The sequence below is a fragment of the Mustela nivalis genome (assembly GCF_964662115.1).
Source record: "Mustela nivalis genome assembly, chromosome: 3".
Lineage (NCBI taxonomy): Eukaryota > Metazoa > Chordata > Mammalia > Carnivora > Mustelidae > Mustela > Mustela nivalis.
Genome location: NC_139022.1, coordinates 110,344,008 through 110,356,268, shown reverse-complemented (window position 1 = coordinate 110,356,268; position 12,261 = coordinate 110,344,008). Strand labels below are relative to the sequence as shown.

Sequence of the window (12,261 nt, the reverse complement as noted above, 5' to 3'; positions counted from 1 at the left end):
TTTCCTTTCTTGGATTATTTGCAGAACTAAAAGGATTTGGGGAAGAAGGAATCTCCACTTTTATAATTACAGTACTTAGTACTTAGGAGGATATTGTCTCAGTTGTCTGAGTATCTCATTTATACTGTTCTCAGGGTAAGATGATCATGCAGGATAAACTGGAGAAGGAGAGGAATGATGCCAAGAATGCAGTGGAAGAATATGTGTACGAGATGAGAGACAAGCTTAGTGGGGAATACGAGAAGTTTGTGAGTGAAGATGTAAGTATGTGCCTACCTACTTGGTGTCTTCTGGGAGCAGCCTTAAATGTGGTAGGCACATTTGTTGACATCTGTAGGTAGACAGTCAAATGATTAAAAATGTTTTTTTGGGGGGGAAAAGTTTTATATATATATATATTTTAAATTTGACAGAGACAGCAAGAGGGGGAACACAAGCAGGGGGAGTAGAAGAGGGAGAAGCAGGCTTCCCCCTGAGTAGAGAGCCCAGTGTGGGGCATAATCCCAGGACCCTGGGATCATGACCTGAGCCAAAGGCAGATGCTTAACAGTGGAGCCACCCAGAGGCTCCAAGTTTTGTATTTCTTATAATGCATTGTTTCCCAAAGTCTTGTCTTCATATGTCACTTTTTTCTTTTTTCTTTTTTGTAATGCATCACTTTTTGATACATTTGCATGCCATTATTTACCTGGTGTTTTTCCTTAAGTCAGCCCACCCTTCTCTCATGTTTTTGTATTTTAATTCACTTAAAAAAATTGAGGTATAATTGACAACGTAACATTACTTTCAGGAGTACAATATAATGATATTTGTATATATTATGAAATGATCATACAAGTCTAGTTTAACATCTGTCACTATACACAGTTTAAAAAGTTATTTTCTCTTGTTTGTTTATTTATTTTAAATGAAAGATTTTTATTTATTTAATTGACAGAGATCACAAGTAGGCAGAGAGGCAGGCAGAGAGAGAGAGGAAGGGAAACAAATTCCCCGCTGAGCGGAGAGCCTGATGTGTGGCTCCATCCCAGGACCCTGGGATCATGACCTGAGCCGAAGGCAGAGGCTTAACCCACTGAGCCACCCAAGTGCCCCTTTTTTCTTGTTTATTATTAGCAGCTTTCAAATAGCCAATACAGTTTTTTATATAGGGCACATTTTTAAGAAGATTTTATTTATTTATTAAGATTTTATTTATTTGATAGAGATCACAAGTATGCAGAGGCAGGCAGAGAGAGAGGGGGAAGCAGGCTCCCTGCTGAGCAGAGTGCCCTATGTGGGGCTCGATCCCAGGACTCTGAGATTATGACCTGAGCTGAGGGCAGAGGCTTTAACCCACTGAACCACTGCCTGGGTGGTTTATTTTTTATAGCTTACGTTATTATTATTTTTTTTTAAAGAAGATTTTATTTATTTGAGAGAAAGCGCAAGAGAGCATGAGCACGAGTGGGCAGGGAGAGGAAGAAGCAGATGCTTAACTGACTGAGCCACTCAGGCCCCCCAGCTTACACATTTTTAAATGCAGTTTTTATTTCTGAAATTTTCAAATAACCATATTAATCCAAAATTTTAAACCTATCCCCTGCAGCAGAGAATAATAAAACCATCTGTAGTTATCAAGCAAAACGACATTGCCATTCTTGTCTGTGTCCCTTGTCTGTCCCCTCCCCCTCTCTCACCCTGTATTTTAAAGCAAACTCAGATACTGCAGTCTTTGCCTGTGACTTCACTGGTCATTCAGCTGATTTTTGACTGACCCGACATAATATTTTCTTCATATTTAGGATCGTAACAGTTTTACCTTGAAACTAGAAGATACTGAAAATTGGTTATATGAAGATGGAGAAGACCAGCCAAAGCAAGTTTATGTCGATAAATTAGCGGAATTAAAAGTAAGTACTTCTTGGGGGTGCCTGGCTGGCTTGGTTGGTGGAGTTATGTGACTCTTGATATTACATTTGTGAATTCAAGCCTGATGTTGGGCCTAGAGCTTAATTAAATAAAGCAGGAGGATGGAGAGCATTTCCTTCTGTATTTTCTTTTTTTTCCTTTAAAAAAGTGCGTCTTGAAAGCAGAAGTGTTCTGAAACTCAAACCCATGCTGTAATTTCAAAGAATTCATCTCAAAATTGGGAGGAATTCTCATATCAAGTAATGAAGACAGGTTGAAAGTGATGGAAGAACTATATCCTTTATCACATATGGTCATTTTCTTATTTTTAGAACCTTATAGTAACAAAATTTTTTCTGAAAGTTCAGTTTGGATTTAAAATGTTTTTCTGACGGAGATTGCATTCTTGGTGTGGCATTTGAGACTAGAAAGATGTGACTTGTCCTAAAGGCACCTGTAGTGCAGTTGAGGCGGGGTTGTTTATATAGTTTTGATTTTCGTTAAAGTGACTGGTTTTGTATTTAAGGAATCTGATCATTAACCATTAGGGTTAAAAGTACAAAAAAATGAGGGTGCTGAAATAGCTCAGTTGGGAGTGTTAAGCTTCAGATCTAAAGGTCCCTGGTTCGTTCCTGGTACATGGAATGTTTTAGTGCACGTCCACCGTCATGGCTTTCCTCTGAGTTAGGGGCTATAAATGAATGAAGTGATTGTGTTTTAATAAAACTTAATTAAAAAAAAAAATACAGGGGTGCCTGGGTGGCTCAGTGGGTTAAAGCCTCTGCCTTCAGCTCAGGTCATGGTCTCAGGGTCCTAGGATTTGGCCCCGCATCGGGCTCTCTGCTCGGTGAGGAGCCTGCTTCCCCTTCACTCTCTGCCTGCCTCTCTGCCTGCCTCTCTGCCTACTTGTGATCTCTCTCTGTCAAAATAAATAAATAAAATTAAAAAAAAAAACAAACAAAAAATGATCTAAGTTTGAGGCCTTTGTTGGCAAAAGGATGCAAATGTGCAAGAAGTTTTCACATTTCTGTGGATTACTTTGTCAAACTGGCCACTTCGATGAACCTCTGAAATGGAATTGTTCAAGGATGGTGCCTGCAGTCTTCTTATCATTACGGAAGGATAAGAAGAGCTTCCAGTGCCATGTCTCTGAAGAAGTCTTTTGCTTTACTTTTTTTTCTTTAAAAGATTTATTTATTTATTTGTCAGAGAGAGAGAGATCACAAGTAGGCAGAGAGGCAGGCAGAGAGAGAGAGAGAGAGAGAGAGAGAGGAGGAAGCAGGTTCCCTGCTGAGCAGAGAGCCTGACGCGGGACTTCATCCCAGGACCCTGAGATCATGACCTGAGCTGAAGGCAGCAGCCTAACCCACTGAGCCACCCAGGCTCCCTGCTTTACTTTTTACTATAGGAGATGTCAAACACTTTCAAGTACAATAGCTTTAACGGCTGTCAGCTTATGGCCAGTTTTTGTTTCTTTTCTGTTCCCTCCCACTCCCATTTATTGAAGAAAGTCCCTCATGTTATATTTAATCTGAAAATATTTCAGTATATATTTAAAAGAAAATGTTGTAACCTTAAGCTATACTATTACCATGTTTAAGAAGGTGTCACCAGGGGCACCTGGGTGGCTTAGTGGGTTAAAGCCTCTGCCTTTGGCTCAGGTCATGGTCCCAGGGTCCTGGGATCGAGCCCTGCATGGGGCTCTCTGTTCAGTGGGGAGCCTGCTTCCTCCTCTCTCTCTGCCTGCCTTTCTGCCTACTTGTGATCTCTGTCTGTCAAATAAATAAATAAAAATCTTAAAAAAAAAAACAAAACAAGAAGGTGTCCCCATGCATTCAGTTTTCATGTTCTAATTTTTTCATAAATTAGTTGTTAGTTTGACCAAGAAAATCCCCATAAGGACCGTAAATTTTACTGCTTTGTCTCTTCATTCTGTGTAGTTCTTCCATCATTTCTGCCCCCTTATTCATTTATTTAAAAAAGTAGTTTAGATGTCCTAGGTCAGATTTTTACCTGGTCTGGATTTTGCTGATTTTCATTCTGTGCTATTTTTTATTATCTAATTCATTTCTGTGCTATTTATCACCATCAGGTAAATTGATGGTTAGAATTAGAGGCTTCATTAGATTTCGTTTTCAAAAAAAAATTTTGGCAGGTATGGTTCTTACTAAGTACTATATATCACATCAGGAGGCACCTCATTTTGGGTTGTCTCCCTCTCTGTTTTGAGAACTAGGTCTCCGGTGACATGTTGAAGTGGCTCCACATGGAGTGGTATAGAGGTATAGTCTCATATCTAGCCTTATGATAGATTACAGTGGGATGGGAAGAGATACTGGGTTTTTTACATGAAGGATATGGTGATGAAATGTACTTTAATCCATAGTAGATCTGAGTAATAGTAGAAACAATACTACTCTGATAATTGAAGCATTCTTTCTTATGTTAAGAATCTAGGTCAACCTATTAAGATGCGATTCCAGGAATCTGAAGAAAGACCAAAATTATTTGAAGAACTAGGGAAACAGATCCAACAGTATATGAAAGTAATCAGCTCTTTCAAAAACAAGGTACATTTTTTCTTTTCCTACTGTTATTTTGGTAAAGTTTTGAGGCACTTACATAGCAATCTTTTGCTTTTCTAAAATTGTTGTTTAATAATACTGTTTTTTGGGATGTTAGTGTAATGTGTAGAATATTTCATACAGTCTTACTAAGAACCCTGGGATATGCTACTCTCTTTAATAGGAGAATCTGGAAGTGAGCAATATTGTTCTCTTTCCTTTTCTTGCTGTGAAATGCTTCATCAGTGACTTAACCTGCTGTGTCCTGGTCTTTGTGAGAACCATTAGGCCTAATGGTTTGGTTTGTTATGCAGATGTAGAACTGTCTGAATAGAAAACAACTTAACAATTTTTTGAGCACTGTGTGATATACATTGCATAAATAGATTATTTCATTAAATCCACAGAGTACCCTAATAGTAGGTAGGTGATCATGTCAGTAATAGTTACAGGTAACTTTTAACTTCTTTAAGCCTCACTGTCCTTAAGTAACACCAAAGATTAATCTTGAGAGGTGGGGTTTGGCCTGAGGTCTGACTCTACAAATTTTGGGTTTCTAACCACTCCACTCTACTCCAGGTTCCTGATGGACAGTCATTGTAAGAAACTTAACGAGAGATTTATTGGTCTTATTTTTAAAAGAATTTTGTTTTCTAGAAGGTCTCTCTTAAAAAATTGTATTCAGAAGCCTCTGCCTTCGGCTCAGGTCATGAGCTCAGGGTCCTGGGATTGAGCCCCGCATCAGGCTCTCTGCTTAACAGGGAGCCTGCTTCCCCCTCTCTCTCTGCCTGCCGCTCTACCTACTTGTGATCTCTCTGTCAAATAAATAAATATTTTAAAAAAATTGTATTCATTATTGTTTTGGTTCTTAACTAGCTTGCGTAAACCTCTGCTTTCACATCTTGTGGCCTGTAATGTCCTATTTGTGAAATTCCCTTTCTAAGTTGTATGTCAGGCATGTGCTTTTTATAACATTCAGTTCTTTTAATTGCTACCCTTATGTATGTTTTTGGCCCTTAAGTTGTATTTCCTGAGTGTTCTAAAAACTAGGGTTATGTTTTCTTAGTTGAATTTTTTTTTGAAGGAATTCAGTGTCCATTTGGATGTTGAGGCTGAGTTTCCTTCATTTTTGGAAAGATTGTACCTTTTTGAAAGATGGCTAACAACTAGATATTTGGGTGGGGAGAGGATCATCCTTTGACACCTGCCTGGTTGTCTCCTGGTTGCAGGAGGACCAGTATGACCATTTGGATGCTGCTGACATGGTGAAGGTGGAAAAAAGCACGAATGAGGCCATGGAGTGGATGAATAACAAACTGAATCTGCAGAACAAGCAGAGTCTGACCATGGATCCAGTTGTCAAGGCAAAAGAGATTGAAGCTAAAATTAAGGTAATTTATGGCTTTGAGGCACCTGGGTGGCTCAGTGGGTTAAGCCTCTGCCTTTGGCTCAGGTTGTCATCTCAGGGTACTGGGATCGAGCCCTGCATTGGGCTCTCTGCTCGGCAGGGAGCCCGCTTCCTCCTCTCTCTCTCTGCCTGCCTCTCTGCCTGCTTGTAATCTCTGCCTGTCAAATAAATGAATAAAATCTTAAAAAAAAAAAAAAAGTAATTTATGGCTTTGAATCTTTCATAGTCTTGTCAGCCTTGTTATTTAGAATTAACGGTCCTTAAAGTGACACTTAAGAGGGAACTTCATTAGTGCATCTTAGTTTTTGGCTTCTGGTTGGGAGGGGTTGAACTTGGGTTTAAGTCGATTGAGAATGTTATGTAAAATTTGTCATTTTTAAGAACCTACAGTTTCCTCTCCTCTGCATTCTAGGAGCTGATGAGTATCTGTAGCCCTATAATTTCAAAGCCCAAACCCAAAGTGGAACCTCCAAAAGAAGAGCAAAAAAATGCAGAGCAGAATGGACCAGTGGATGGACAAGGAGACAGCTCAGGCCCTCAGGCTGCTGAAGAGGGTACAGACACATCTGTGCCTTCGGATTCAGACAAGAAGCTTCCTGAAATGGACATTGATTGATTCCAACAATTGTTTATATTAAAACAGACTATTATAAAGCTTTAAGTTGTCAACTTTGTTCTAAATATCAACTAGAGCAATCAAGTACTGGAGATTTCTTAGTCAGTTTTTAGGGGATTTCGTGGGAGGGGATATAGGTAATGTATGGAGCATTTTGACTTCTAAATATGTTAGATACAGAAATTAAGTGCATTGTATCTTTTTCATAATGGTACTATTTAGAAGCCCAGTTAGTCTTACTTACCGAGCTTCTGCTTCACTCCTTTTGTGTTTAATCATGCTTACACAAGGATAAGTTTGTTTTGGAAAGCTAAGCTATAATAAGCAAAGGCTCTAACTACCTGCCAAGCAGACTTTTCATTATGACCTATGTGGCAGGAACTCTAGAGATTGTGCTTCAAAAGTCTGATGTGGAGATTGCCATGAAGGCTCCCCTGCCTGGTGTGGGGACGGGGCTGGGGTCGCCTCTTTCCGAGGGCTAGAGCGTGGCATGGCCCGGATTAACTTAACATCCCAGAACATGAGGGGTGATTGCTGAGCTCCTTCACACTGCGCTGTTGCTCCACTTACATAGACTCTCACCCCTACCTCCCCCTCCACCAATGAAGGAGCTCCTCTTAGAAATGCCATGTGCTGCTCTTGGGAAAATAGACCCCTTCACGTGCAGCAAGTTGATAACAGAGGATTTTGGACCTGGAAGCTCTTCCGAGATAGTATGTTCCTGGAAGTGTGTGCACAAATACCCCAAACATCAAGTCTGAATACTTTTTCGCTTTGGAAAGTTAGAATTGGATAGATGTACTTTTGGATATAGGTGTGGTAAATTGAGCGGAGGACCTGATTCTTGTTAACTATGGTGTAAAGATTTGTATCCTGGCCTGCTCATTCAGGTGAGAGAAGTTGTGTGTAAATTTGAAGTATAGCTTGAAGTCCTAAGACAAGAGTTAAAAGTTCTTTTTAGCTCATTCACATTCACTTGTATGTTAAGTGTTAATACCTGCCATGAACCTGCCAATTTATGTGTTAAACAGCTGACAGAAAAAAAACCCAACCCTAAGATACACTGGACTGTACTGGAGGAGTCTGAAATTAGTGTTAAAGTAGCACGGTGTCTGACTTGAGCAGCACCACATTTTTATTGTGTGGCTGGTGTCAGGTGCACCAGAGCATTCCTTGTGACTGCCCTTCATGGCCGTGTTGATAGGAGGGAAGCATTTTGGAAACTCCAAGGGAAGCCTGTATTAGAGGCCATAGCTGGTACCTGCCTTAGAAACTGTTAAAAACTTTGTTGGTTACATTTTGGATCTTTGTAATAATTGTTATCTGTGTAGCAGAGTACTTCTCTGTTAATTTTGGGCTGTGTTAGAAATAAGATCTTTGCCTACTTAGAATAAGTTTCTGTCCATCTCTGCACTAAAAAATTTTGGAGTGTTACCAGGTTCTGAAGTGCTATAGAGAAGCACTCAGAGGAGGAAGGTGGAAGTGTACTTACGTTGGTGCGTGAGCTTGCACGGAAGCCTTGTAGCACCAGGACTTGTCCTTTTCCTTAGAGGCTCTATCCATTCTGTACCTGTCCTGCTTTGAGTTTCAGCTGGCCTGCAGTGAGGCCAGGAGCTACTTTGGTGTGCTGGCTGCAGGATTAAGCCAATTCTTATGCAAATGACTCAGTCCACAATGGCCATTTCTTCTAAGAAAACTTGTTGTGTGGGGGAGGGTGTGGGTGTTGGGATGGGGGTGAAATCGGAAGTTTAAAATTTAAACTAGAAAGAAGATGGTGTGGTCTGCTTGGTCTCTGTTAGACAGGCTTTAAGACCAATTGGATTTACTTGGAGGCCAGGCCAGAGAGAGTGTGATAATTGACGACTTGTTTGCAGTCAAGCATTTATCCAGGTTGCATTATCCAAATTGGTTTGTTCAAGCTCCAGGTCACATTCTTACACCAAGAGAAACTTTAAATAAACAGACGAGTTTAGGAAAAATTAATAAAAGAAACCTGTCTTACACTCAGGAATGGTTTCCTTAATTTTCTAATGAAGTGTGTGTGTGTGTGTGTGTGTGTGTGTGTGTGTACGTACGTGTGCACGTGCGCCTTCAATGAAAACTCCAGAGGTAGGAGTCCTGTTAACTAAATTCCTCTTGTTGGGGCCCCTGGGTGGCTCAGTCATTAAGCATCTGCCTTCAGCGTAGGTCATAGATTCTGGGATTGAGCCCCACATCGGGCTCCCTGCTCAGTGGGAAGCCTGCTTCTCCCACATCCCCTGCTGGTGTTTCTTCTCTTAGCTGTCTCCCTCTGTCAAATAAAATCTTAAAAAAATCATTTGTTAACAGCTGGCAAGAAGTTGTTCTTTTTCTGTACTCAGAATTCTCCCATGTTGACTGTTGGCCCAGTTCTCTGGAATGTAGGAATCCATCTCTTGTATTGTCTATCCTTTTGAGGGTTTTGACAAAAGCAGAAGGTGGGTTATGGTCCATAGAGGACCATTGCGAGGATTGATGCCTGCCCCTTTGAAGAACGCCATGGCCTGGAGTATGCTAGTAACACTTGTCACCATTGGGTGTGTAGCATGTATGTGTGCTTGTGTGTGTGCATGCACAAATCTGTCTGGGTGTGAATGTGGGATAGTAATGAGTGTTGAAAGGGGATGAAGCCATTAGAAGAGGCCTAACTACAATAGGCCTAGGGCCTACATGGGGAACTGTGTGGGATTTTAATTCCTGGAGCCCTGCCACTTAATAGTCCTGGTGCTATGTGTTAGGAGTAGCTGACCTGGCAGGGCCCACCATTAGGGCTTGGATCAGCCACCTTCAACAAATGTGTCTGCAGCAAGGTTGGCTTTGTCTTGGGTTCTGACCTTGGGAAAGGAATGAGCATGTGAATTAAGTGGGCAGCCTGGGACCAGCTATCAGTCATCCAGAACAACAGGGGTGTTGGGATCACATGGAAAGAGAGTAACAGTCCTATTTACTGAAGAGAGGAGCCAGTTCCCTGCATGTCATAGAGGAAGAAGGTGTTGGAGGTGAAGCCCAGGTTGGTGTGAAGGTTTTGTGGTGTGGCAGCTTCAGCTTGATGTGAAGAGCTTCAGAGCTCAGTGGGGTTGGTGAGGACTCATGGAGAGGTATTAGACCATTGGCCTTTGAGATTTTTTTTTTTTTTCCCCAAGCATCTGAAGTGTCTTTTATAGAGGTATTGGTGAAAGTGGAGGGGCTGAGACTTGAAGGTTCTGGTGTTGGAGCCCTGGGGGCTATAGATCTTTTAGCCTGAGAGTGACAGTGTTTTAGGGATGCCCATGTGATGTGTGTAGAATGAGTTGGGCCTGGGAGAAGCTAGAGGTAGCAGGACATTACAAATAATCCATGTTTGAGGGAATGAGCCAAACACGGGGAAATGGTAGGTCCTGGTACTGAAGAAACAGGAAAGATTTGAAAATAAGAACTCTCCTGGGCTCTTGGGTGGCTCAGTCAGTTAAGGTTAAGTGTCTGCTGCTCAGGTCATGATCCCAGGTTCCTGGGATCCAGCCCCTTGTCGGGCTCTCTGCTCAGTGCAGAGCCACCTTCTGCCTGCTGCTTTGCCTGCTTTTGGGCTCTCCCTCTGTCAAAGAAATCTCTTTTTTTGAAGATTTTATTTATTTATTTGACAGAACACAGCTGAGAGAGGGAACACAAGCAGGGTGAGGGGCAGAGGGAGAAGCTGGCTCCCCACTGAGCAGGGAGCTCGATGTAGGGCTCAATTCCAGGACCCTGGGATCATGACCTGAGCTGAAGGCAGACATTTAATGACTGAGCCACCCAGGTACCCCAAAATAAATAACACCACCACCACCACCACCAACAACAACAAAAAACCTCTGCTGAAGCTGAGAATGTAGTTAGGCTGTGGCATGACACAGCCGCTTGATGAGGTTTTCTTGCTTCAGCTCTTGATAATGCTTCTGTGCACTTGATGTATTTCAATCCTTTTTTTAAAAGTAGCTTTAACAGCAAGAATATTGTATTTTTACATGAGAAATGTAGGTTAGGAACAATATGCACACAGCTTCCCATGTTTGGGAGGAACATGAACTAGATTTGCATAAAACCCAGAATCAGATGGATGTTCCAGAATGATATGATTTCCTTCCAAGGTGGAATTGTGGGTGACTGCTGTTTGTCCATGTTTGCTTGTTGACATTTTCTAAGGTATCTGTAATAAGCCTTTTGAAATTTCCTAATGCTGAAAAAACTGCTTAAAAGAATGGTTCCCAGCTTTTGAACCTGGCACAGCAGAAGTGATAGAGAAGTAGAACTTCAAGTGTGTAGGAGTCCATGGATAAGCTGGTGTGAAGTTGGTGTAAGTCTCCTGAGGGAAGGATTAGGAAGTCATTCTGATAGAGTTGAGAGATCCCAAAGCTACAGTGGGTGTGGAAACGAAGCTTTGCGGTTGGGGTGCCTTCCTGGTTTAGGGACTGAAAACTTGAGTTGGGATATGGCAGGAAGAGCAAGTGGAAACTTGGGAGGAACCGAGTTGCCGGAGAGGAGCCATCATGCATGAGGTGGGTTAGGGAGCAAGGGAGTTTGAGAAGGGACAGTGGCAATGACTATGGGGGTGCTTTCAGGGTGTAGGAGCCAGGTCTTGGGCCCACAGTGAAGCTGCAAGAACTGTGGCTTAGTTGGAATGACAACTCAGCTTGGGGAGAAGAGAGATTGCATGGCATCCTGGGTCCCAAGTTTCTGAATGTGAATGGGACTTCTTTCCACCACTTACCTCTGGACCATGCTGTCTTGGAGTTGACCATGCATTCCTTCCCTGGGTGCTTCTCTCTTGCTTCTGGCTGTAGCAGCCTGGGACAAGACCCACAGTGCCCTTGTCCTCCGTGATCTGGATACTGCTACTTGGAGTAGTGTCATAGGTGGAGAAATGAACGAGGGGACTTACTCAGGCTAGGAGGCAAAATGCAAACATGGCCACGTTGTGGTAGGACAGCACTACAGAAGAAGAGAGGGTAGAAAAGAGGATAGATTCTGAGGGTTCAGGGCAGGGAAGACTCACAGAGGAATGGGCAAGGCACAGACTGCTTTCAGATTTGTCCAATAGCCATGAGCATGTGCCAAACTCATCCTGACCCTGTCACTCCACTTTTGGCACGTGCTCTCAGGACAGAGAGGGAGAGTGGGGGGATATATATACTTTTAACTCCTCAGGGTGATTTCCCAGAATCAAACACAACGAGCAACAAAAATAGAGTTGGGTTGGGGCCATCTTCACGGGTTCTGTCTGGATGTATTTCCTTCAAAGACCGGGTGTACTGTTGTATTTGGGGTCCTGGATCCATGGAGGGACAGAGAACACTTCAAATACTTTTTGTACCACTAGTTAGCAGGCCCTGACCTACCACATTGTTTTTTTTTTTCTGCTTGCACTCAAAACTTTAAAATATACTCATCTATTCAGTTAACACTTGGCTAAATGCTTGGGAAAGAGAAAACTGGAAACGCTTGGAAAACCATCTCAATGGCTCCCCTTCCAAGATGTAAATCCCAGTGAAGCATTTCTGAGGATGAGCAGCAGGAGTAGGGAGACTATTACGACTCAGGAGAGTTTCCTGTGGGGCCAGGAGAACTGTGTGGGATCAGACTCAGAAACTGGAGAGGCCCCTGCAGGAGTGAGAGGAGCCCCAGGCTGAATGGGGGAGGGGGGGTAATTCCTCCAACTCAATCCTGTCTATCTTCCTACAACAGGAAGGGTAGACCCTGCCTAGCTTGAAAGGGCCCCCAGCCAATATGAAGCATGCAATGCAGAAGGCATT

General features: G+C 42.4%; 1 protein-coding gene across 1 annotated transcript in view; it reads left to right on the top strand.

The window, feature by feature from the left end:
* Positions 1-8,485, top strand: part of HSPA4 (heat shock protein family A (Hsp70) member 4) — a 53,753-nt gene extending 45,268 nt beyond the window's left edge. Inside the window, exons 15-19 of the mRNA XM_082725660.1 lie at positions 135-260; positions 1,785-1,892; positions 4,341-4,460; positions 5,684-5,845; positions 6,275-8,485. Coding sequence (XP_082581786.1) covers positions 135-260; positions 1,785-1,892; positions 4,341-4,460; positions 5,684-5,845; positions 6,275-6,478 — 720 coding nt within the window. The 3' untranslated portion in view covers positions 6,479-8,485. The remainder of the gene's footprint in view (positions 1-134; positions 261-1,784; positions 1,893-4,340; positions 4,461-5,683; positions 5,846-6,274) is intronic.
* Positions 8,486-12,261: the final 3,776 nt, after the last annotated feature.